Source organism: Melozone crissalis, unplaced genomic scaffold, assembly GCF_028551555.1.
Source record: "Melozone crissalis strain CALT ecotype California unplaced genomic scaffold, PUWL_Pcris_2 ptg000086l_1, whole genome shotgun sequence".
Taxonomy (NCBI): Eukaryota; Metazoa; Chordata; class Aves; order Passeriformes; family Passerellidae; genus Melozone; species Melozone crissalis.
Window position 1 is genome coordinate 2,517,779 of NW_026535863.1, and position 26,054 is coordinate 2,543,832.

Here is a 26,054-nt window from a genome sequence, read left to right on the forward strand (position 1 = left end):
TGTAACACCCACTGGGCTCTCTGAGCTTATCCCAGGTTCCACAATGTTGCAGAACTCTCCTGAAGACCTCACCTGAGTAAAAACAAAACTAAACAAAAAGGAGGGGTGTGTCCTGGTGCCATGAGCCCTGTGTCCATGAAAAGGAACTCTCTAGGATCTGCCCTGCAAGAGAATGTCACTGTGGTGCCAATAGACATGAGACCCCAACAGTGGCAGAAGCCTCACACCTGGAAAGGTGAGGATGAAGGACGAGCAATTAAATGTCATCCAAGTAAAAGAAATGTCACACTAATTAATCCTCAAGTGCTGAGTCTTGGGGACATGCTGTGCTTGGCGCTGTGTCTTACTTTTAGGTCTGTGATATATAAATTACAGTTTGTTATTTCACTCTCTCTTTACATGAAGTCTGAGGTAGAGATTAAAGCTTTCACTGTGTAGAAATACTTATTTTAAAAGTGAGGAAATGAGGGACTTGTACCCTTTAAACAGAAGAGTGTGTGGGAATAAGCTCATGCACTGAAATATATCTAAAGATCAGGCTTGTGTAAGTCTGATTCTTCAGAAAAAAGCTTTCACCAGGGCTGGCTGATGGGCAGGATGTGAAAATGGGGTGAATCCACAGGAACCTCACGACAGCAGGCTCAGATGTGCCCTTGTGCAGTTTCTGACTGAAGATGCATCCCCTCCACCAGTTCCTGTTGTGTTTGAGCGCTGACATTTCCCACAAAAGGCCTTTCTGTGGGCAGAACTGTGCCAGTAAATAACTGGTTTTGCTGGTGTCTGGTTTTGCTTGAGGAGCAGCTCTCAGAGATCCTCTTGCAGATAGAAGTGTTCTCCGGTAACTATTATCTGCCTCCTGAGGAATCCAGAGCTCCAGGAGCATTTGGACAATGCTCAGTCCCATGGTGGGATTTTGGGGTGTCCTGTGAAGGGCCAGAAGTAGATTTTTGATGTTTCTTGTGGGTCCCTTCCAGCTCAGAATATTCTGTGGTTCAGTGATCCTTTAAATTTGGCTCACAAAGCTGAGGTTTCTTCGAAATCATAACGTCTAGAACGTGTTCATTTTCCCCTGAGACTGAAATCTCAGAAACCACAACAACAGCTTGACTAGAACACCTCACTGCAGATCAGTGTGGTCTTGGATCCTGCTCTGGGGGTTTATAAAACATTTAACCAATAATATTGGACACAGGTGGTAAAGGCAGTGAGTGCAATGCAGCAGGATTTTCCAAACACAGAAGGATTTTCCAAATACAGCAGGATTTTCCAAACACAGCAGGATTTTCCAAGCACTCACAAACTTGGAAGAAGGAGGGAAGTGATGTAGCACTAAGATCCCACATATGTGACATGCACAGGACTGGTTTGGGGACCATTTTGGGTCACAACCAAAGCACTGGCTTTGGAATGACACAAGAATTGTGTGGCTGTGCTGGCACATCCCAGCCCCAGCTCTGGGAATTTTGCTGAGCACTCTGAGCTCTGCCTTGCACCCTGTGATGGGCCATGTTCAATTTCTGAATAACACCAAAAACAAACTGAAAACAGATTATGTTTGGATGATGTGATTTTTGTGGGCTGTGATTTATAAAATGTGGTGACAGGCTTAACCCCAGGGAAGAAGTGCTTGAATAGAGCAGGTAAAATGTCCTAGGTGAGTGCTGAGTGCTCTGTTTGCTTTGCAGCAGGTGAGCTGGCTTCTGAATAAATCCTTTGTTCCCAAGTCTGTCACCTGGAATTATCTTCATACATCATGTGTAACTTTGGTATGAAATTAAAAGTTCTGTTAGGATTACAAGGTTGTCCAAGTTGCTATCTAATATTTGTTCTGTTTCTTTTTTAAATATCAATTATTTTAAATATTAATTGAAATGCACATTATGTGATGTGAGGAGGTCTAGGAATGCTGCAAACCCCCTTGGAGGAGGGAGGTGAGTGCTGGAAATCACCTTCTCAAAGAAATCACAAAGTGAAATGGCAGAACAGCTCCAACCTTCAAATTATTTCCTTTGTTTGTGTTGCCTCAGGAAATTAGCCATCGGCTAATTTAGATTACAATGGATTAGATTTCCTTAATTAAAGGCAGGTAACTCTCAGATAACTGTATATACAGTACAGATAATTTGGAGCATTCATAACCTCAAAATCATTGTTGTGTTTCTGTCCCTTGGCCAGTTTTTACCCTTTGAGGATTTTACTGAGAAATAGCTCTTAAAAATAATGGGGGATTCCACAAAAGATTTTTTGAAAATTTCAATTAATTATATCAGCTGGTTGTTTTTAATTCCAGTTGGGTTTCTGGAATTTTGGTAGACAAGGAGATCCCATCCTCTACACAGGTCCTGTTTGGAAAGCAGAGTCAACAAGCATTAATTTGTACTCAAAATGCCTTTTTGTGTACTACATGATTAAAAGTATTATTAATTATACCTGTACCAGATAAATTTATCTTCTCTGGCCCATGGCAAGGAATTGAAGTCTGGATTAAACCCAGCCTGGTTGTGAGGGGAGGTTTTTGGGAGGTTATTGCAGCAACAACTCTGGGTGGATTTCTATTACCTGATAACAGAAATCAGGAAGTTTGTGATCAAAGACAACGCCTTTGGAACAAGTTTATTGTTTAATTAGAGGTTAAAACCCATGTTGTATGTACAAATGTTGTATATGAATGAGTTTGGCAAAGCACATCAACAGCACTGTGTATCTGTAACTGAAAGTCCTCCATTCAAATCCTCTTGTTTTCTCAAGCGCTAAAAAAAAAGAAAAAAAAAAAATCAGTTCCGTCCTTTGTGCCTCAGTAAGCCAAGCCCGGACATAAAATTTACCAAAAACTCTGACTTGAAGCAGTTTGCTCAACACATTTATTTAAAGCTCAAGGAGAGAAATGGGTCTGAGAGAATTGAAGCGCTCAGAGGTGTAAACTCTACCTGGAGGGACCTCATCGGGCTAGAGACACAAGGAAATAAAACTTTATTTTTTATGTTAGCCGGAAAACAGGCACTTCTGGGGCTGTTGCCACTTCTGATTCCAGGGCCTGGGCGGGGCCCCCTCAGCGCTCCCGCCATTGCCGCCAAGAACCCGCCCGCGCGCGCGGGCGCCGTGACGCCTCCTGTCAATCAGCGCAACAGCGCTCTCTGATTCGCTGTCGCCTGGAATCACGTGGGAGAGGACTGGCCTTATATAAACGCGGGCGGGGTCGTTGCTAGCCGCCATTTTGTCCAGTGAGGAAAAGCGGAGCTGGGGTCTCGCTGAGGGTCGAGTCGGCTGAGTTTAGCGCGGGCTCCCTTCGCGCGCCCTCCCTCTAAGCACCGGTGAGGATCTTCACCCCGGAGGGCGGGGGGGAGGCGGCAGCCGCGGTCTTGGTGCCCGGCAGGGCGGATGGAAGAGGCGGCGGCGCCAAACAAAGAGCAGCCGCCATTTTGTAACGCCGGGCCTGGGGCGGCGGCTGCCGCGGCCCTGAGCGGAACCGGGCGGGGAGGCGGCGGGTTGCCGGGAGGAGCCCGTTCTCGGCCTGTTCCCCGCGGGGTGTGAGGCCAGGCGGGGTGGGAAGTGCCGTGGGGGCGGTGTGGCCGCGGTTCGTCCGCCAGCAGCAGCGCTGGTCCCTCACGGCGCCCCGAGGAGCAGCTCCGGAGCGAGGCCCCGGGCATTGCCCGCGGCGCTCGGCGGGAGATGGCGCTGCCCACTGCCGTTCGTGCGCGGATCGCCCCGATCCTAATCCCGATCCGGGAACAATGGAGCCTCCCCCGCGCAGCGCCCTCTACAGACCCCCCTGTGCTAAGCAGGAAAAGAGGCGCAGGGACCTCCCCCTGCAAATCTAAACAGTAAAAGTAAACGAAATTCCTCGAAATTGTGAATTTTTATCTCAATATGGCATAGCAGCTCTCTTGTTGGGTTTTAAGTTTTCTCTCACCCCTTCCAAACAGTGTCTCCATCACAATGCATCACTGCTTAAGTTTCAGGGGGAAGTAGTCAATAGAGTTACTTCCCTTGGAAGTCAGCAAGCACATGCGCTGGGTTAAATAAATGTGAAGTTCTTTTTTTCTTGCCCTAGCAATGCATCGTGACTCTTGTCCACTGGACTGCAAGGTCTATGTGGGTAACCTTGGAAACAATGGCAACAAAACAGAATTAGAGCGAGCTTTTGGCTACTATGGACCACTGCGCAGTGTATGGGTGGCGAGAAATCCTCCTGGGTTTGCCTTTGTGGAGTTTGAAGATCCCCGAGATGCAGCTGATGCAGTCAGAGAGCTAGATGGAAGGTAAAGTGTGCTTGGCTTGGCTGGTCAAAATATGGGACATTGTAGGAGTGATGCAGTTTTAAATTGTGGAACTTAAACTGCAAGACTGAAGTCTTGATGCATTTCTTATGTACTGTTTTGTATGGTACTATAAGGATGTTTTTATAGTGCAGCAATAGAATCCCAGAATGGTTTGGGCTGGAAAGAACCTCAAAGCTCATCCAGTCCCACCCTCCCCATGGGCAGGAATGCCTTCCACCATCACAGGCTGCTCCAAGCCCTGTCCAGCCTGGCCTTGGGCACTTCCAGGGATCCAGGGACACCCTGTGCCAGGGCCTGCCCAGCCTCACAGGGAAGAATTCCTTCCCAATATCCCATCTATCCCTGCTCTCCTTCGTGAGCAGCATTGTAATCTTTAATTTTGCATTTCACAGTTGATCTCCCAAATTAGGAATTATTTGCATTTCTTTGTGTGTGTTAAATTGCAGATGGTGTTATTGCAAACAGGTAAAACTGATTGTGGAGACTCTCCTTTGCTCTTTCCCTGCCTGCTTTACTGGCATAGCAGTTTTGAGAAGCAGCGAGTCCTTTTGTCTGCCAAAGAATCCCAGAATGGTTTGGGCTGGAAGCCCATCCGGTTCCACCCTCTGCTGTGGGCAGGGACACCTTCCACTGGAGAGCCTGGGCTGCTTCAAGCCTGGCCTTGGACACTTGCAGGGAAGGGAAGTGCTGGAGCTGACTCTGGGCACTGTGCTTTGATGACAGAACATTTTGCATTGTTTATCCACCTTGTGGATTGTGTGTGCTTTATTCCTGGCAGTGCTAACCAGTGCCCCTCTCTCCCCAGAACGCTGTGTGGGTGCCGTGTCCGCGTGGAGCTCTCCAACGGGGAGAAGCGGAGTCGGAACCGCGGCCCCCCTCCATCGTGGGGCCGGCGCCCTCGGGATGACTATCGCAGGAGGAGTCCCCCTCCTCGGCGCAGGTACCTGGGCACAGCACACTCCTAGAGCCCTTGGCACAGTTACCACCTAGCATCCTAGGAGCAGGCTTGTTAAAGGCATGTTGATGGATGGCATTCATCTATCTGATCATGATTCGGAAATGACAGATGCTAAAAAAAAAAAAAAAAATCCCCAAACCACATCCCCCACAAAATCGAGGTGAACTTGAGTTGTGTTGAATGTTGTTGGCTTTTGTCCGTAGGTGACTGTGCAGTTGGTAGTCAGTGCCCTCTGTCCTGGGCTTATCCTCCTTCCTCTTAAAACCTGCTCATCTTCTAGTCACACTTTGCCTTTCTTCCCCATACTTCAACTTAGGCTGTTCCTTTCCTTTACTCCATATTGGCAAAACATGACATACAGCAGTATAGCATTTCCATACCAATGGGTTTTTCCACTTTGTTTGCAGAACTTAAATACTTCCCAAGCAGGCAGCTGTTTAATAATAGATTGAGTAACAGTTGCTCTAAACATCTGGAATCTTGACACTTTAGTGTTAGCTTGGAAATAAAGCATCCTGTGACGATCCTGTCACTTGAGGTTTGCAAACCCAGCTCTAGCATATAGCAGGATTTTTGGGAACTGGCACGTTCTTGGACCCAGACTAGTTTGTCTGGCAGTTTAAGTGTGCACCGTGGTTTTTACAGGACTGAATTTACCTGTGGCAGGTGAGTGAAGTCCTCCCAAGCCAGGGTTTCAAGCTTACCCTTTTGCTGTTGAAAAAAAAAAAAAAAACACATTAGGAGTATTTGTTAGCTAATAGATGGTTGTACTGATGGCTTGTTTTTCATTTTTTTTATGCTTTTTTGGTCCATCTATTAATAAAAATGAACCCGTTACAGAGTCACCATCATGTCTCTTCTCACCACCCTCTGAGTCTGCATTAGCCAGCCAACTAGCCCTTTCAGCGTCATGTGACCAGCGCGCCCCATGCAGCTTGGCTGGTGTCGTTTCACATGACCCAGGCATGGCCAGTCGTCAGGTTGCACCGCCCTTTGGTTCCCGAGCATGCTGTTTTCTCTCAGCCTTCTCTCCAACCTTAACCAAATCGGCAGCAGCCACCTCGACCGCCCACACATTCCCGGCCAATCAGCTCAGCTGTTTATTTACCAAATGTCTTCACAACAACTACAGCAGCAGCCTTCGGCTAACAAAAAAGCAGGAAAAATCCACAACACCCCCTTCGCCAACCAACTAAATACAACGCAACATCTGGCAAAACCTTTTCAGCAAATTCTTCTTGGCAGTCAGTCCGGCAGCCTCACCTCACCATTTCTAGCTTGTTGAAACCAAAGACTTGTAAGTTTTTCCTGCTTATACAGTTTACTGCTGGTTAAAATAAGGAGTAAGCGGCTTATAAGTAATTACTTTTCTCAATCAAAGGCTGGCTGTGCATAATAATTGAGTGGTAACGTACATATGTTGCTTGAGAAAACTTTTAAGGGTGATATGGAAGCTCTTACACTGTGAATAATGTAAAAACCAGGATATTTGCATGTGAGATGCCAAACTAAATTTTTAATAAGGCTCTAACAAATGTAGCTTTTCCTTGCCAGAAAAATCCTATCACCTTTAAATGGTTTTACTAACAGTTTTCAAAACTTAAAACAATTACTTTTTGGGATGAACTGGGCCGAGCTAAGGTTATATTTTTTAATTTTTTATTTTTTTATAAGAAAATAGTCTAAACACACTCTATGGCATTAAAAAATGACAATCACAAATATGCAGTTCTAATGTAGCACTTAATGGCATTATCAATATTGACACTGAGCGCATTTTCACTTTTTTTTTTCCACTTGATATCTCTTTATGTCTTGTTATGGACCTTTTTGGCTTGCATGGGTTCCAAAACATTTGCTCTGTGCTATTTTTTTTTTTTTTTTTTTGGAACCACCTGTGGGACTTTGGTGTGGTGTTCTGGGCAGTGTATTTAGTTGAAATGGAAAGTGTTGCATTGGACAACTCTGCTCTGACGCGTTCTTAGTTAAGTGAATTCGTGGTTGGAAACGTGCTGTTCACACTGAGCTTGGTTTTACTGCCTAATCTTTCCATGCCTTTTACTGGATGATGGATGCCAGTTATTCTTGGCACGTTCCCTGGGCCCAACAGTGAGTTTGACAAGTTGGGAAATGCCTCAGCCCATTAAAGCTCAAAGAATGGATCAAGTGCCTCACATTTGCTTTTCTGGTTCTAGATCACCGCGAAGGAGAAGCTTCTCCCGGAGCCGCAGCAGGTACGGATCCCTCCCCTGCCCCATGGACTGCTCCAGCCTGGGGGGTTGGAAAAGAGCAGCCCAAAACAGCTCCATGTGTGGGCTGAGCACAGTCAGTAGTTTGGTAAAAGAGAAACAGATTGGCTTCTGTCATATTGCTTCCCTGGAATTACTGAGCTGTTTGAGATTGCAGGGATAGCAGTGGAAAGATACTGAGAACAGAAGTGATTTCCTTTCTGCAGCTGTCTGGCATCTTCTGTCAGTTTTCCCCAAAGTTTAAGTGTTAATGTGCTATTCTCTCACAGATACTTTGAGCATAGGAAAGGAAAAGACAATTAAGAGGTGAGAAGGTGGGAAAAGACAATTAAGATTGAGTCCAGGCATAAATCAGAATGTGATTTGAGTGGGATTCTGAAAAAGAAACACCGCGCACACAAAAAAAAATTTATGAAGTAGTACATGCGTGTTTATAGCGCATTATAAGCTGTTGGCTCAGGCTGATTGTCCTTCCCTCAAGGAAAGGTTAATAGCAGCATGGGTAACAGGTTTTCCCTGGTTGAACAATTAGAAACTTTCACTCCTGAAGGGAAGCTCCTCAGGGAGCCTCCTTGGCCTGAGGAAGCTTTGTTCTGATGGTGTTGTGATCTGTGCCAGGTCCCTCTCCAGAGACAGAAGAAGAGAGAGATCACTCTCACGGGAGAGGAACCACAAGCCCTCTCGCTCCTTCTCCAGGTCTCGCAGGTAAGGAGAGCCTTCAGTGTTTGTGTTCTGAGTAAATGTGAAAATAACTTTGTGCCTTGGTGGAGAATCACCTCTAATGTCAGGAGATTCTTCACCTTAAAACAATAAAACGCTCAGGTTTTTTTAATAAACAGTATTTTTAAAGTGCTTAAATATCACCTGCTGATTGTGGCTGGGGAGCTTAAAGGAAAAATCTCTTCCTGACACCTGATGCTATGTCATAGGAAGGGGATTAGGACACTAGGTGGTTCATCACAGGTCTAGTTTATTAAAGAAAGCATTAAATACTTATACAGCAAATAATAAGCTTATGAATATTCTGTAAGCTAAGCAATCTATTGGTTAAACTATACTATTAACTCATCTTCATTCTTTAGGGGTTACATCTCTCTTTTTTCATGTCTCTTTCACTATTTGTTATCTTACTACAGCTAGGCTCAAAGACATGCTATCTCACAGGTGCAAGACTTAGAATTAGCCACAGCTTTGTATTTTTCCAGTCTCTATTCAACTAAATTTCTCAACAATGCTAACCTTACCTGTCTTGTTCTTCAGTCGCTCCAGGTCAAATGAGAGGAAATAGGACTGTGGGAAGGAGCTGTGTACAGGAAGTCATGAGATCCGAGGCCAGGAGTATGTACAGAACATTTTGTTTTGAGACTTCATAAAGCTTGGTGCATTTTTAAAATGTTTTAGCTGTTGAACTTGCTTTGTTCCTTGTATCTTGTAACAGGTGGCAAATGTAAAGATGTGAATCTGTATATGGTTCTGAGCAGATCCTATGATTTGTAATAATAATGGTTTTCCAATGTACCATTAGACATGGGTGTGTGTGTATGTGAAATGGCAGATGGTCTGTGTTGTGTAGCTGGGAGAGCTGGGCTGGGGGCGGCAGGGGCTCAGCTCAAGGGAGTGTGCAGGGATGGAGTGTTCCTTGTGGGATCAGGCCAGGAGCAGAGCAGGACACAGGTGCTCCATAGCCCATGTCTGGGAAAGAGAGTATTGAGGCAGGGGGAGGGTAAGGGTTGGGGGCTGCAGCTTCATCCAGCTCCAGTTCTGACTGAGCTGCTTTATATTCCATGAAATAAAACTTTGTAGCTATAGGGTCAGTTAATTTTGTACTTGGTGTGAGTAGAGTCCCTTAATTAGTTGATTTTTGATTAACCATGTATTCCAGAAGCTCTGAATAGACCAAATCCACAGCAGAACTGACACCTGGAGTGGATGTGTTATGTCTAATGGTACATTGTAAACATTAGTTATTAAACATTTCTTTACTGTACAAGAATTTTCATGTCACTTGTAAAATGTCTTTTGTGAGATCCTTGGGATTAAAGTTTTGGTTACAACTCGTTGTTCAGTATTTAACTCTTCCCTGACACTGACAGTCCCCCAGCTGGCTGTGACACAGCTGTGCAGTGTCCAGCACAGCTGTACCTGCTCACCTGTCTGTGGTGAGGTGCAGTGTCACTCCACCATGGCATCTAATCCTGTTCTACAGCTCCAGCTGGGGTGCTCAGTAGCTAATGCCACCTGACGGGGAGCCCTGTAGTGATTCCTTGGAAAACCAAGCTGGAGATGCAAAGGTTCACCTTGAGCTTTGTATGCCAGCTGTGGGTTGGGAACAGCAGTTCAGGTATTCATCCCATCTGAGTCTGGAAACCAAACCTTACCCTGAAGATTCACTTCCTGTAGAAATGCAGCATGGCTGGAGAGCATCTGGAGCTGCCACAGGGCCCAAGGGCTCCCTTGCACCTGAATCCCAGATTGCTCCACTGGTTCAGTTGTGTGGTTTAGGTAAATCCCTCATGACAAACACTGGTGGTGTGTGACAGTGTTCACAGGGGTCTTAGCATGAGGGAAGAGATGAGGATCTGACTCCATGTTTCAGAAGGCTTGATTTATTATTTTATGATATTATATTACATTAAAACTGTACTAAAAGAATAGAAGAAAGGATTTCATCAGAAGGCTGGCTAAGAATAGAAAAAGAAGGAATCATAACAAAGGATTGTGGCTTGGACAGAGAGTGAGCCAGCTGACTGTGATTGGCCATTAATTAGACACAACCACATGAGACCAATCACAGATGCACCTGTTGCATTCCACAGCAGCAGATAATCATTATTTACATTTTGTCCCTGAGGCCTCCCAGCTTCTCAGGAGGAAAAATCCTAAGGAAAGGATTTTTCATAAAAGATGTCTGTGACAGTGGTGGAGTTTCCTTTGCTTGGTGGTTTCCAGGCAGCGACAGGGAGACAGTGAAGCATAAGGGAAGGATGTGCTGGTGCTGCTGAGCTCAGTGTCTGGATTGATTTATTTTTTTAGTGACTTAGTCTTTGTTGGGCTGGGTCTTGAAGGTCTCTTCCACCCCCTCTGAGGTTCTGTTGATGAATTCAAGACTGCGAGTTGCTGTGTGTCCCACCTGTCCCAGAAACGCAGGGTGGCCGCAGGTGCTGCAAGAGGCTCACACCCGAACTGCCCCTGGAGCGGGATTCAGCGGTGAGCTGGGAATGCCCAGGGCTGTTCCGGCGGGTGGAGCCGGCTCAGGCCGTGCAGTGCCGCCGGTGCCCGGCAGAGGTCAGCGCGGCTCTGGTCCGGGGCCTGTTCGCTCAGCGATTGCCCAGCCCAGCTCCGGGCCGGGCCCGGGGGCTGCCCACAGTCCTGCTTGGTTCCCTTCCCTTCCCTTTCCCTCCGTGCCTCTGGCAGTGTCAGATATGCAGAAGGGTCACAGCTTGTGGTGCCTCTGCCACAGACATTCTTCCTGTGGTTACCTGGGGGAACAAGGAGCCTTCAGTTCAGCTGCTGCAAGGGGAGAAATCTGAAGTGCCTGAGACAGTGGGAAGCAGGTTGTGGTTTTCATACGCAACACTCTTGAGGAAGTGTTTCAGTTTCAGGTTTCTGACTATTTTACTCCCCAGCTGAATGAAGAAGTTGCTCCTTAGATCAGAAGTTGCTGGTTTTATGTAATGGGGTGGAGGTTTGAAGGGGAACACAACAAACTGCTTCTAGCGAAAGATGGGAAATTTATAAATATATATAAACACTGAGTGGACAGCCCTTCCCACAGGGTGTAGGTAATGAGCTATTTTTGATGTACCAGCACATTTGTGGAATTCAGGCATCTCCTTCCTGTCTGAGGGAGTGACCAGCCTGGGAGTGTTGTACTTAAAAAGTTTGCTCTCAAATTCAATGTACAAGGAAGTGTTGGTGTTCGGAGGCTGGGGACATCCCTTGCCTTTCCCCAAAGATTCTGACACCAGGAAGAATCACCAAGCAGTCTGTCCCTGCCAGGGTAGGACAGAAGGACACTATCCAAGGCTCCTTGGCAGAACCTCAGCCACAGCCCTGCTCTGGAGACCTCTGGAGTGATGGAGCAATTGCTGCTGCCTGACACCTTCCAAATTGTTTCAGGGCCTGGTTTCATGGTGCTGACAGTCATGATTTACACAGTGTTTCTAATTTGGGGAGAGGTTTAACTGCCCCTGCTTCAGGCAGAAGCATCCTGGGGTTTAATGCTCAGAGATCCTCAGCAGTGCCTGAGCACATCCCAATTATTTTATACACTCTCCCTGGGGAGAGCATTGTGTGCAAATGGGTTTGCAGAGAAGAGGATCTTGTTTTTTTCTTTTTATGTGCATGCTGCTCTTTGTTGATGACCAAAGATCATGTTAAGAATCTGCCTTGCACTTTAGGACATCCTTAACCTCTCCACTTTCTTTTTTTTGTTGGGATTTGTTCCACTGGCCTTCAGACAGGGTTATGCTTGGGTGTGAGGAGTTGTGATCATCTCAAGCACTGACAGTGCTGCTGGTTAGGCTGCTCCGTGTGCAGGATGACATGTCCATATACATAATGCTAGTTAAAACAAAAACTGGAGAAAAGGAGGACTGACTATGTTAGAAAAACAAGGGAAAAATTCCTTGAAAAATAGATTAGTTTTTTGTCTGTTCCACTAAAATTCATCAGGTTTTAGGATACCTTATCCTGACCCTGTTCAAAAAGCTGAAGGGAGCCAGTATGGAGCATTCCCACTGTTGATTTCAAAGCTGAGCCTTGGGAAGAATTGCTAAATCCCTGTCCAGAGGTGCAGCCTGGCAGTTTCTCCTCTATTAAATTGATTTGCTCCCCCTCTGAGAGCAGAACAGAGCTGCAGAAGTCCAGACCAAACATTGCTCTATGAAAAAAGAGCTTTTTTCCTCTTGGACAAACAGGTGTGCTGTGTTACCTCCACTCATCCTCCAAAGCCAGTCTGGTTCTGGAGCTTTGCTCTTCTGTCCTCCAGCCACAACTGGAACTGCAATGTGTTACTGATGGATTTCATCCTCTGCCTTTGCCTTTCCTTCTTTTTGAAACCAGAGACACCACCCAGTGCCCATGGATCTTCTGCAGCAGCCTGGCACAAGTTATACCTTGTAGTTCTGACCCTCTCCTGCTTTTTGGGGGTCAGGCAACAGAACTGGAATTCATAAAAAAAAATGCTGGAAGGGTTTTTCTGACCTATAGATGTTTTCAGGGTTTAGTGTTTATTAATAAAATCATAGAAAAGCCCTCTAACATTGAGTCCAACCATTCCCCCCCCAGCAGTCCCTGAACACTTCTGCAGCTTTTTACTGCTCTTATCACCATTTTTCAGTTTCCAGTTTTACTTTCATTTGCCATGATGTCATCACCATGGGCTGCCTTAATGTCTCTCTTGATAGACAGATCCTCAAAGTGGCTGAATGTTGGACAAATTTCTGCTGGATTTAATCCCTGTCTCTGTGCCCCTGCTCAAATACTGTCCCAGAAATACAGTCCCAAAACCTGAGCTGCAGTTCCCCCCACCGATCAACCTACTCTGGTGCTGTTGTAGTGCAGAGTTAAAACAAGTTAAAAACAAGAGAAAAAAACTGGAGCATCAGCCCCTTTAGCAAACAAAGGGCTGAAGGGCAGGAGTGCAATTCCAGTCTCTGGTTTGACCTTAGCTCCTGCACGGGGCCATGGCACTGAGCTGTACCTGCCCTAGAGAGGCAGCTCCCACTGCCCTGCTGCTGGAATGCCCCAGCTTCACCCCTCAGCCTGACAGAAACTGGCAGAATAAAGCCAATTTTTGCTTGGCCATGTTTGCAGTCAGTCAGGGGCTTGCCAGAGCTGAAGCCTTGTCCCAGGCTCTGACATGAGAAGTGTTCTGGTTTCCTCCAAGCACCATCACTGCCTGGGGTTGCTCTTTCGTTTCTGCAGTTTCACTGGGGCACGGCCACGAGCTCTTCTGTTAATGCCTTTCAAACAAACACTGCTGGGGACTAAAATAAACACGGGATCCAGACAAATATAAAATAGACATGCAAGAGGAACACTATGTTCGTTCCCAAGTGATTCATGTGGCTATTATTTAATAATTTAGTGGCTGACATAACTTGGAGTTGAACAGATCTTCACATTGATTCGGGTGGTGTTTCTGCTCGCTCCTCTTAAGTCATTTTAGTCAGATTTTCTGTGGGAGTGACCACAGCTGGGAAAGGGAAGCACATGTCCCTCCCATCTGGATCCTGTCACCATGGCCAGTGCTGTCACTCCACAACCTCCCTGACCGTGAGGAGATTCCTCCTGCTGCAGTCACACTGTTGTTCTTGGGCACTTTGTTGGGTGACACAGCTGGTGCCACCCCCAGAACAGCCCGAGGTGTGTGACAGCCCCAGGCTCCTTGGGGACCGTGCTATCAGGGTGCAGCAGGGGTATCAGGGTGGGGCACTGTGTCACTTTTGCTGTCACTTGGGAACATCACCCCTGCCAGCTGTCAGACAGCCATTATCTCCTCGTGGGCAGAGGCTGCTCAGAACATGAATATTCGAAAATATTCAGCAGGAAGTCTCGGCGCTGTCCCAGCCCTCCCTGCTGACGGCGGGTTTGCTGTCAGTGTTTGATACAAAGTGTTTGCAGTCAGTGTTTCATGGAATCCTGGAATCGTTTGGGTTGGGAGGGACCTTAAAACTCATTTTGTTCCACTCCCTGCTGTGGGTAGGAACACCTTCCACTAGCCCAGGCTGCTCCAAACCCCATCCGACCTGACCTTGGGCACTTCCAAGGCTAGGGCAGCCACAGCTTCTCTGGGCACCCTGTGCCAGGGCCTCAGCCTCATTGCAGGGAAGAATTTCTGCCCAACACCAGTGTTATTGCACCTTGTGCTGCTCTTCCTGGTGCTGGATTGATCAGCTTTTCATGCACTTGTACTATAAACTTTGTGGGAGGAGGTTGCCCAGCTGGGGAGATAAGCTCCAGGTGTGGTTTGCTGCCGCTCCTGGCAGGTTGTCCTTGCAGCTGCCTGGCTGACACGTGCCACCCAGGAACTCGTGGATGAAACTCGGCCAGGTTTGGAGTCAGGAGTTCCCCTGTGCAGGGAGTGTTGGACAGGGACCCATGGGGTATTTTTTGATCTGGAGATATTTTCAGTGTTTCCTGTTTCATAGAAACATGAAATCATTTAGGTTGGAAAAGCCCTCTAAGATCATCATGTCTGTCTGTTGCCCCAAGCACTGCCAGGTCCAGCACTAACCCATCCATACCTTTTTTGAAATGTGTCCAGGGGTGGTGACTCTGCCACTGCTCTGGACACATGTGCTTGACAACCCTTCTGGTGAAGGAATTTTTGTGAATATCCAACTTAAACTTCTTCTGGTGCAGCTTGAGGCTGTTTCCTCTCATTCTATCCCTGTTCCCTGGGAGCAAAGCCCAACCCTCCCCAACTGTCCCCTCCTGTCAGGAGCTGTGCAGAGCCACAAGGCCCCCCCTGAGCCTCCTTTTCTCCAGGCTGAGCCCCTTCCCAGCTCCCTCACCCACTCCTGGTGCTTCAGACCCTTACCCAGCTCTGTTCCGTTTTCTGGACATGCTCCAGCCCCTCAATGTCCTTCTTGCCATGAGGGGACCACAACTGAACACAGTTCTCAAGGTGTGGCCTCAGCACAGGGGCAGGGGAACTTCAACTTTACAACATCCCTCTCCCTTTGTCTTCCCCCTGCTCCCATTGTGGATTTACAATTGATAATCTATAAATCTCTCAGTGTTCTGCCAAGCAGAGGTGGGAAGGGCTCTGGTGCAGCATCTGGTGGGTGAAGTACAGAACATTTTAAACCCTGTTTCCATCCTCTGTGGCACTGCTGACCACAGCTCCAAGTTCCAGCAAATTTCCTTTTTTTTTTTTTCCCTGAAACTGAAAGAGAAAGTTTTATTTTGGCACCTGGAACTCCCCAACTTTAATCTCTGTGGAACTGGGCAGAGTCCCTGTGGTGTGTGAAGCATGTGCACCCCCATGGCCCAGCCTGGGGGGCCAGTGGGGTGAAAGCTGCTCCTCCATCCCCGGAAATCCTGCTCTGCCTGACTGACAGGTAGGAGGAAAAGTGCAATCGACCCTTACCCTGTGTCAAGGTGGTGGCTGCCATATCATCACCCCTGCCTTTATTGCCATCTCAGCTGTCCCCTCCCATTACCTCTGCTCTGCTCTGGGCTCTGCACGAGTCACTGCACAAGGCAGGGCTGTGTCTGTCTGTCTGTCTGTCTGGGGTCTGGGGTCTGGTCGTGCCCTCCTACAGATCCCATTCCATGACATGTTCAGGGTCTGTCTGGGGTCTAGATCCTGGTCCTGTCCTGCTACAGATGTAATTTCATGACATGTTCAGGGTCTGTCTGTCTGTCTGTCTGTGTCCTGGTCCTGCCCTCCTACAGATCCCATTTCATGCCATGTGCAGGGTCTGTCTGGGGTCTGGGTCCTGTCCTGCCCTCCTGTAGTTCCCATTTCATGCTGTTCAGGGTCTGTCTGTCTGTGTCCTGGTCCTGCCCTCCTACAGATCCATTCCATGACATGTTCAGGGTCTGTCTGGGGTCTAGATCCTGGTCCTGCCCTCCTACAGATCCATTTCATGCCATGTTCAGGGTCTGCCTGCCCCTGCCCTGCCCCTTCCCTCCCTGTGCCCACGCCCAGCCCCACTCCTCGCCCCCCAGCACCAAGTGAATCACGAGGCTGTGCTGGACTGGGGCATTCCCACAAGGTGAGACTGGAGATCCCAGGAGATGGTGACACACGCTGAGCCAGCGGGTGTTGGGATGGGCAGGCAGGCCAGGTCTGTGTGGGACAACCCAAACCTCAGCATTTGAGAGTGGAGATGCCCCATCCTGGTGTCTGGGTGCTCCAGGCAGAGGGTGCCCATGGAATCAGGGTTGTTTCAGAGGTGACATCATGAGCAAGTTCTTAGTCAGAGCTCCCCATCCTCACCTCCTTCTCGTGGCTGTACAGGGCCAGATCGAGCTCCCAATGGATTTCAAACCATCCCTGGCTTGGAGAGCAGCAAACCCCTCAGCAGCAGCACCGTGCCACACGTGCTGTGCATTGGGAAGAAGTGACATCCATTGACAGCTTCCAGGGGCTGCATGGACAGGAGCAACCCTGCCCCGCTCACTTATCCTGCTGGGGAAGGGCCTGCTGTCCTCCCCCTGCCCTCACTGAGATGCCCATGGGGAAACTGTTTATAAAACCCCCAGTGAGCATTTTGGATGGAGCTTATTCCCTGCAGGAAGCACTGCAAGAGGCTGGAGCCGCTCAGCCCTGGTTCCCAGTGGGTGTCTGTGTCCCCTCCTGTGGGTGTCTGTGTCCCCTCCTGTGGGTGTCTGTGTCCTCTCCTGTGGGTGTCCATGTCTGTGTCCCCTCCTGTGCGTGTCCATGTCCCCTCCTGTGGCTGATGTGTCCCTTCCTTGGGTGTCTGTGTCCCTTCCCGTGGGTGTCTGTGTCCCCTCCTGTGGGTGTCCATGTCCCCTCCTGTGGGTGCCTCTGTCCCCTCCTGTGGGTGTCCATGTCCCCTCCTGTGGGTGCCTCTGTCCCCTCCTGTGGGTGTCCATGTCTGTGTCCCCTCCTGTGGGTGTCTCTGTCCCCTCCTGTGGGTGTCTGCCCGTCCTGCCGTGCTCCAGGCCGTGGGCACTGAGGTGGAGCAGCAGGGGAATAAAGGGACAGCCTGCTGCAGGGTTTGGAGCCAGGTACTGCAGCCACCCGGCCGTGCTCTGAACAATGAGGCCTTTGCTGCCAGCAAAAAAACCCCACAAAGCTTCCAAGCTGCTCATGGAAAGTCAGTGAAGCAATTACGTTAATGACTATGAATGGGGCTAAAAACAATCTTGGATGAAAATGAGTGAGGGGCCGAATGAAGCGACCGATTCATAGCCTGGCTCTCGCATCCAGGAATATTTCCAGTAAGCAAAGGCCTTGTTTTAGGACTGTCTCATCCCCTATTTGTGCTTGGTGGGACTCTATTTCCACTCTGCTGGGTCTGGTGTCTCATCAAAATGCCTTCATAAATGGGGAAAACAAGGGCTGGATATGGCAGGGGAACAGTCAATTAACACGATCCGAGTTCTTTTAGGGGCAGAGTTAATCAAGCATTCAGCGTTTTGTCATTCTTGTCTTTCTTTCCTGGGAAAATCCTATTAGTATAAAATCACTTAATAGGGCACTTCAAAGAGCTGATGGGAAAACAGGCTTTGCTGGGATACAAACGCCCTCCAGCCGAACACTGGGCTCATTTAGACTTCTGCTGGAGCGTGAGGGTTTCATTAAGAGCCTTCACGTTTCCCACTTAAAAGAAAAAAGCTTGTTAGCAGAGATAATAAAACAAACAAAAAAAAAAAACAACACAGAGAAAAAACTCTTGGTGATTTGAATCTTGCTGAAGAGGCTTTTCAGTGCTGGAATACTCAGGACTTTGTCACTGGCAATCTGCTGTCCTGAGTTGAGTAATTTCCACCTGCCCGGGATGTTCTGGCAAATAAAAGCTGTTTGAGGAGGGGAAAAAAAATCACCCCTGTGCCCCATGGAGTGGGACACAGCCCTGGCTGGACATTTGGGGTGTAGGATGGGTGTTCTGCAGGACTGAACCCCAGCCCCATGTGGTATCTCCCCACTACCCATGCTGGGGCAGAGGTCCTGTGTTAGATCCCCCCATTTTCAGGGTGTTTCTCTGGGTAGAAATTCACCTTTTTGCAGAGTTTGTGTTTATCTCACCTTGAGAAATAGGTGTGATAAACATAAAAAAAGTGTGCCCTGATCTCTGCCATCTCCATCCCAAAAGACCTGAGGGATGCTCATCTGCCCAAATCTTTGCTGTTTCCCCTCTGTGCCGGTTGATCTAACAGGAATATCACTTCCCCACCCTAAAAAACCCTTTTCACATAAAACCTTGGACTACTAAATCTCAAAACCGTGTAAAATCCTTCCAGACAGGAATCTGTGCGCATTTAGAAGTCCCGATGAGCACGGGGTGGACCTCAGTGTGTTACTGCTGTAAGCACAGCTCCACCAAGCCATATTTCCCCATTTTCCAAGGCTGGAGCATTCCCTCCATCCAACCCAAGCTGTTCCCTGCTCCACGCTGGAACTGTCCCCATGTCCCCCTGGCTTTGGGGGTGCTGCCTCCCGAGTCAGAGGAGGACACGGGGCAGGGACGAGCCTGTCAGGGGCGCTGTGCCCGGGCACGTTCCCTGTCGGATCCCTGGCTCTGTGGGGATGGGCTGAGTCACACTCGGCTCTCCCTGCCCACAGTGATGTGTTTGCTTCCGTGGCTGCTCAGGCTTCCACTCCCCTCGGCTTCTGCGGGACCCACCTGGGGAGATCCCCTGGGAATTCAGCGCTCCCGAGGGTGCTGCTCAGTGTTTGGGTGCCCCCGGTGCTGGGAAGGAGGTTCCTTTGAAGGCTGTGAAATATGCAGGAATTTAATATATTCCTTTTGCTTCCAGGCATTGGGACGGGTTATTCAAGGAAATGATAAACACGGATTCTCCCACCAACACCCTCCTGCCCTGTGGGGGTTTGGGAGCCCGGGACAGGGGAGGTGACAGATCCCACGCTGTGGCTATAAATGGTGAGAAGGAAATAGCCCATCAGCCTTCAGCGCTGATCCTGATCCCCAGTCCTGTGTCTGCCTTCGTCCTCCTCCTCCTCTGTGTTGTGGGATCAAACACCATGAATCACCTTTGGGATTTTCTATTTTTTTTTCAAGTTACTGTATCGCCTTCTTAATCACTCTTCCTCTTACCCCCCCACCCCTTTTTTCTTTCTCTAGTAATGCCACTGCAGACATACTCATGGACTTCCTGAGCCAGACCCTGACGCCATCCCTCTCCCACTTCCCTTTCCAGTTACCCCCTTTGTCGCTGGAGCTCCCCTCTCCCACAGGAAGGGAAGCGAGAGTGGAGTTTGCAAGAGCCAGAAACCTCCCCATGCCCCCCATCCCAGCGTGTGGGGAGTGAACCCTCACCAAAAAATCACTGAGAGTTACTTTCCTAAGGGAAAATCTACGTCTGATTGGTTTTCTTGCTGGTTTAGTCCTGGGATGAACCCCTGGAGTAACTGGGATGTCCCCAGCAGCCAGGCTGGTTGGCTTATCTCACTTTTTGAATCCCTCAGTCTTGCACCAGTGGCTCTGGGGCCACTCTGGGTTGCACAACTCCTTCCTCTGCCACTTCAAAAAGCTGCTGGTTTGTGGAAATGGAAATGTTCCCATTTCCTTCTGTGCACTGGGGGGCAGGAGAGAGGGGTTCTATGGAAAAAAGGGATGTGTTTAAAGCAGGGAGCATCCTCCAGTAAATGCTGCTTCAACCCAGAGTCCCAGAGCAGCACTGGAGCTGCACTGACCCAGGAGATGCCCAGGCTGGGGTGGTGCCAACTGCATCCCTCACATCCAGAGGGAGCAAACCCACACCTGCAGCTGGAGCAGGGCTGGAGCTTGGCAAGGAAATGATCTGCAAACTTCCTCTGCATGAGGCTCTGGAGGTTGCTCCCTGCACCCAGGAGCAGAAATCATTCCTAGGTGGAAAAACCAGTGACAGCTTCCCTGTCCCAACTTGCCCCCTCCTCTCCCTGCCTATTGCAAACAGAAAGGATGAATTTTGGAGCCTTTTAAGTCCAGACTGCATCTTTACAGGTTGGGTTTTCAGTGCTGTGACATGAATTTAGCATTCCTCATCCTCATTTCCTGTCCATCCAACTGTGCCCCTCTGGAGGCAGCCACAGGGATTGAACCAGGCAGGCACCACTGAACTTGGAAAGCTCTGCAGAGTGGGGACGAGTGATTCACACTTTCAACACTTTCAACACTTTTCCCACTGTCACCTTGTCACTTTGAATTGTCATTTCCCACTCCTCATCTTCCTTTTGCCTTTCCTGTCCATCCAGCTGTGCCTCTCTGGGGGACTGCACAGCCACTGAACCAGATTCCAGCGCCTTGGCACAGCTCTGCAGAGTAGGGACAAGAGGTTGTGAAATACTCCTGCAGCTTGTGGCAGGAGCTGAACATGCCCCAACACATTTTTTAGCTGCTCTGGCCAGTGGGAAGCTGCTGCTCCAGCTGGAAAAAGCAGGAATGGTCTGCACACCAAGGGTCCTCCTCAGCACCCCGGTACCTGCTGCCTCCAGGGGCTTTTGAGGAGCCCTGGTACTCCCAAGGGATCACTTTAACATGGCCTTTGTCACTTGGAGTTGTGCTGTCACCTACTTGTGCCCCGGGGAGCAGGTTGTGTTTGTCTCTGTGTGCCCCAGCCGTGAGGGGGCTGCAGGACAGAGCCCCTGTGCCCCGCTGGGCTGGCTCTGAGGGCTTCCCTTCCCTCCTCGGGCTGCCAGGCAGGGATGGAGCCACCAGCCAGGCTCAGGGCAGCTCCCTCCAGGCCCACAGAGTAACCCCAGCAGAAGCTGATCTGTCTCACACCTTCCCTTGGATGCATTTTCCAGCTAAGCCTCAGATCCCCTCGAATCCTTGCCGCAGGTTCCTGCAGGACATGCACAGACTTGTTCCTCCTCCTCATCCCTGCCTGGACATCTGCAGGACTCAGAGCAGCAGATCCTGCTCCAAACACTTTTTTCCACCCACGGTGGGTGCTGGGGCTCAGCTGGTGGAGCAGAACCAGACCTGGGGGAGACAATCCTGTTGGAGAGGCCGGGGATGGGTTGGGCAGTGCCTGGGGGCCAGGGGAGGATCATCACTGTGTGGTTCTCAGGTTGGCACCCAGGGGAGGATCATCACCGTGTGGTTCTCAGGTTGGCACCCAGGGGACAATGATCACCATGTGGTTCTCAGGTTGGCACCCAGGGGAGGATCATCACTGTGTGGTTCTCAGGTTGGCACCCAGGGAAGAATCATCACCATGTGGTTCTCAGGTTGGCACTCCAGGGGCTGAGCCACCCTGTCCTTAACCCATGAATCTCCTTCCTGCAGTGCCAGGTGGGTGGGACACCCTGGGACACCAGGACAAGACCCTCTTGAAGCTGGGTGAATTCCTGTGTGTCCTGGCTGGAATGTGGCACCTGGATCCACTGCAGGGAGCTCCTGGTACCCTCAACAAGATCTCTGCCTCCCTCAGGGGCATCTCCTGTCCCCTGACCCCTCTAGGAAGGGAATCTCTGCATTTCCTCATGGGGAGGGGTCCCTGTGTTCCCTGATGGGGGAGATCCCTGCACCTCCCAGGGAGGAGAGCCCTGTATCCCCTGGCTGGGGTTTCCTTTATCTCATCTCCTGGCTGGAGTTTCCTTTATCTCCTGCCTCAGGTTTCCCTCTGGCTCCTGATGTCGGGGCCCTGCACCCACCTAGGAAGGGGTTCCCCCTATCCGCTGATGGGGGTCCCTCCATCTCCTGCTATAGGGGCGTCCAACACTCCCCAGGGAGGGGGGTCCCTGTATCCCCTGACCCAGCTCCCCGCTGTCCCTAGCAAGGGGGTCCCGGTGCCCACGGTCCTGGCATGGCCGGGTCTCCCCTGGCACGGCGCACATTCCCGGGAGCCGGGATGGGAGAGGAAGGGGCGAGGGGGCGAGGGGGCGAGGACGCACACACAGAACGGGGGAGAGGAAGGGGCGATGGGGGCGAAGACGCACACGCAGAGCGGGGCCGCTCCGGGGCGGGGCGAGAGGGAAATCCCGGGCGACGCCGGGCCCGGCTCCTCCCCGCCCTCGCTTAAAAGGCGGGGACGCGCCAGGCTCGGACAGACGCGCGGAGCCGGCGGTGAGTGCGGGCGGGCTGGGCACGGCCGGGCCGGGCGGCTCCGCTCCTGCGCTGCCCGGGGAGGGAAGGAGGGCGAGCGAGCGCCGCTTTCCCCGGGGAGCGCCGGTGCCTGGAGCGGGGGAAACGCCGTAGCGGGGGCGGCTCCGCCTGGAGCCGTGTGCCCGGCGCTGGGAGAGAGCGGGCCGCGCCCGGTGCCGGGGGTGACGGTGCTGAGGGTGACGGTGCCCGGGGCTGGCGATGCCCGGGGCTGGCGGTACCCGGGGGTGGCGATGCCGGGGCTGGCGGTACCCGGGGGGTGGCAGTGCCGGCGGTGGCGGTGCGGTGCGGAGCCCCCCGGGGATCCGGAGCCCCCGGGCTGGGCCACGCTCGCCCCCCGGTGGCGGCGGTGCGGTGCGGGGTGCGGTGCCCGGTGCCGTGCAGGGTGTGGTGCAGGGCACGGTGCGGGCGCGGTGCCACCGCCGAGCATCCCGCGGGTCCCGGCCACCCCCGTGCCAGCCCCCGGAGCCATCGGTGTCACGAACCGCGCGGGATCAGCGGCTTCAGCCGCTCCCAGATGCGGGTGCCCCCAGCCCCTCCTGCTCGCCCAGCCTTGCCCAAACTGGTGGGACTGGTCCTGGCTGTCGCAGGTGGCTGTGGAGCCCCGCTCGGTGTCCCCAGGGCTGCTCTCATCGCCCGGCTCGGCTGGCAGGGTTTAACGGGGCCGTGCACCTGCCGCTCCCTCGCCCCAATCCCGGGGTTCGCTCCGGTGCCGGGAGCTCGGGGCTGCGGCGGGGCAGAGGGCGCTGGAAGCGGCACCAGCCCCATGGGAGGGGACGATGACCCGGCGCCGGTGCCGGTCCCTCCCTCGCTGGTGGCTTTGGCAATCTGCAGCCGTGAGTCAGGGCCAGGCTGTTATCTCGAGGCTCCAGGGTGGCACCTGAGTGGCGTCGGTGACCTGGGAATGGGGACATGGGCTCGTGACGCGGGCGGGGGTGTCTGGCCATGATGACAGAACGTGTCCCCCCTCCCACCACCTGCCCGGGCTTGCCTGGACATGCTGGGACTTGCCTGGCAGTGAGGTCACCCCTGCCTGTGCGCTCTCACTGCCCGGAGATAGGAAGCTGGATTGCTATTTTTACTCGGGGTGCTGGGTCTGAGCCGGGGGTGCCCATGGGGGTGACCAAAGGGACTGAATGTGGCCCCCCAGCCCCCCCCCACTGGCACACTGGGTTGGTGACATGCCTGGTAATAGGATCACTGAATCATTAAGGCTGGAAAATTCACCTTTTTGCAGAGACCTCCAAGGTCCTCGCGTCCAAAATCTGACTGATCCTCACCCTGTCAGCTAGACCAGAGCTCTGGGCGCTACATTCAGTTGTTTCTTGCACATTTCAAGGGTGGAATGTGGGGAAGACAGTGTGGCACTGGCAATCCAAAGGGGCTGCAGGTGCTGAGTTTGGGGAGAAATCTTCCCTGCAGGAGACTGAGAAGTCACTTCTTGGGGAAGTTTGGGGATGGGGAGGATCTTTTCTGGCCTGGCTTTGAGAGTCCCAGATTAGGTGGGAAATAGAGCTGTGAATCTTCCTTTTTAAAGCTGATTTAGTGAGTGTGGCTGTTGCAGTGAGGGCAAGCCTTAGCTCTGCAAACTCAAATCCCAGAGCAGTGCTGACTCTTATCAGCTGGACTCGATGATCTTGTAGGTGTTTTCCAACCTTAACAATTCTGATTCTGTGTCGAGGTTCCTCATAAGTGGGGTGTAGTGAGGGGTCCATTATCCCCACATGTGTGTCAGGGGAAGTTGTGCTCGGATGGAAAGGCTTTGTCACTTTCTGGGAAGGTCAAGGCTTTTGGCACCGATTTGAAAAAAAACAAACAAGGTCTTGTTTCTGGTTACCCAACAGCTCCTTGCAGATAAGGAGGGTGGTTAACAAAGTGGTCAAGCTTGTGGCGTGTTCTTGCAGCTGCTTGAAGGTTTCCTTACCACCGGGTCCGAGTTCTTGAGATGAAGAAACTGGCCAGAAAAACATCCTGTTGCTTCACTTGCCCGTGTGCCAACTTGCCCTTGCCTGCGTGGAGGTGGGGATGAGCAGGTTGGGGACCGGGGGAGCATCATCCAGCTGTGGCTCTGAGGCTGGCACCCCGAGGGTGTTGTGGGTGGAGAGTGAGGTGCTGGATGCTCTGACCTGGCAGGGCTTTGCCTGCTGGAGGGGGAGCAGGGAATGTTGAATCTGCACCTTCCCCACCTCCTGTCTCGCGCTGGGCTCTGTCTGACCTCAGCCGTGCTCAAGCCTTTGCTAAAATCTCCAGAATCAGAATCCAGATGTGTCAGTCCCCTCTGGGCTGCCTCAGTGCAGACCCAGCCCAGCTTGTTCTGCCTTGCTTTGCCCTGTGTTTGCTCCTCTCACCATAACTCTCTCTGCTTTCCCCGCAGCCGCCACGATGCCGCTGTCCCAGAGCAGGGCTGGGCAGAGCCCCTGCAGCAGCAAAGCCTGCAGGAACCTCTTTGGCCCCGTGGACCACGAGCAGCTCCAGCAGGACTTTGAGGACAAGATGAAGCAGCAGCTGGAAGAAGCTCAGCAGCGCTGGAACTTCAACTTTGAGACAGAGACTCCCCTGGAAGGGCCCTTCAAGTGGGAGAGGATGCTGGTGGCTGAGCAGGCACCCCAAGAGGTTCACAGCTTGGTCAGGGCTGTCATCAGCAGTGACAGCAGGAGCTCCCTGGCCCACAGGGTGCCCCCCAAGGAGCGTGGTGTTGGCAGGATTTGCCCTGAGGAGGCTCAGCAGAGCTCCAAGGTTTGCAGGGCTGGTTCCCTGCAGGGCTTGAAACGTGGGCAGACCACGATCAAAGGTGAGCACTGGGGTTGGTGTCACTCCTTGGGGGCTTGGTGGCATTGTCATGGCAGGGATACAGGGAGGGGACTTGGGTGCCAGAGCTCTGCCTGGCTCTTGGGCATGGGGAGGGGTCCCACCATCCCTGGATGTCTCCTAGGGAAGCAGAGCCCATATTCCAAAGGGTACAAGGCCACCAGCTGGTGCCTATTGGCTGCTGGGGACTGGCATTGGGCCTGTGGGTTTTGTAGCTGAAGATGACCCCAAATTCATCACCTTCAGTTCCAATGGCCTGACCCAGTCCTAGAATCACAGAATATTAAGGGGTTGGAATGGATCTTAAAGATCTTCAAGGTCCCATGGGCAGAAACACCTCCCACTAGCCCAGGTTGCTCAAAGCCTTTATCCAGCCTGGCTTTGAACACTTCCAGGGTTGGAGCATCCAGAACCTCCCTGGGCAACCTGTGGCAGTGTCTCACCTCCCTCACAGTGAGAAATTTCTGCCTGTGCTGCATGGTCAGGGCCTGGAGTAGAACTGCAGCTGAGACGATGCAGATTCACAGCTCTGCTCTGCAGCAGCTTTGCACGGGGGCTTCAGGGTGAAACCCATCTGGGCTGGGCTTGGGGTTCCTCCCTGGGGACACCTCCCTCTTCCTGCCCTTTCCAACCCTTTCCTTCTTCCTTCCAGACTTCTACAGTGCCAAGAGGAGGATCGTCCCTGCCCGGCCCCGGCCGTGACCCGCTGCCCCCCGGAGCGTGGCTCCCCACCCTGAGCTGTGCTGTGCTCTCCTGTAGCCCTGTAGATCTGTAGTTCCCTATTTATGACTCGCTCTGGGGTCCTGAGGGACCTTCACTGTGTGCAATGTAGAGGAGGAGCCCCACGGTGGGGCTGGAGGAGGACTGAGATGGACCTGGTGGGATGAAGGAGCTGCCCTGCCTGCAGAAGTGCCCTGTGCCTGTGGGTCCAAGCACCGTCCTTGTGCTGTCCTGCCGTGGTCTGTCCCCTGCCTCGGGGCCGGTCCTGGGGGACACTTGTGTCCCAACC

General features: G+C 51.5%; 2 protein-coding genes across 2 annotated transcripts; both read left to right on the top strand.

Moving 5' to 3' along the window:
- The first annotated feature begins 3,202 nt into the window (after positions 1 to 3,202).
- Positions 3,203 to 9,541, top strand: SRSF3 (serine and arginine rich splicing factor 3). The gene is made up of 6 exons (XM_054290711.1): positions 3,203 to 3,311; positions 4,052 to 4,259; positions 5,086 to 5,220; positions 7,434 to 7,472; positions 8,106 to 8,192; positions 8,748 to 9,541. Exons 2-6 carry the CDS (start codon positions 4,054 to 4,056, stop codon positions 8,773 to 8,775), a joined length of 495 nt encoding a protein of 164 aa, XP_054146686.1. The 5' UTR covers positions 3,203 to 3,311; positions 4,052 to 4,053; the 3' UTR covers positions 8,776 to 9,541.
- A 12,621-nt stretch (positions 9,542 to 22,162) lies between these two features.
- CDKN1A (cyclin dependent kinase inhibitor 1A) lies at positions 22,163 to 25,786 on the top strand. The gene is made up of 3 exons (XM_054290768.1): positions 22,163 to 22,201; positions 24,612 to 25,028; positions 25,698 to 25,786. The coding sequence occupies exons 2-3, from the start codon at positions 24,620 to 24,622 to the stop codon at positions 25,745 to 25,747; spliced, it is 459 nt and encodes a 152-aa protein (XP_054146743.1). The 5' UTR covers positions 22,163 to 22,201; positions 24,612 to 24,619; the 3' UTR covers positions 25,748 to 25,786.
- The last annotated feature ends 268 nt before the right edge of the window (positions 25,787 to 26,054 follow it).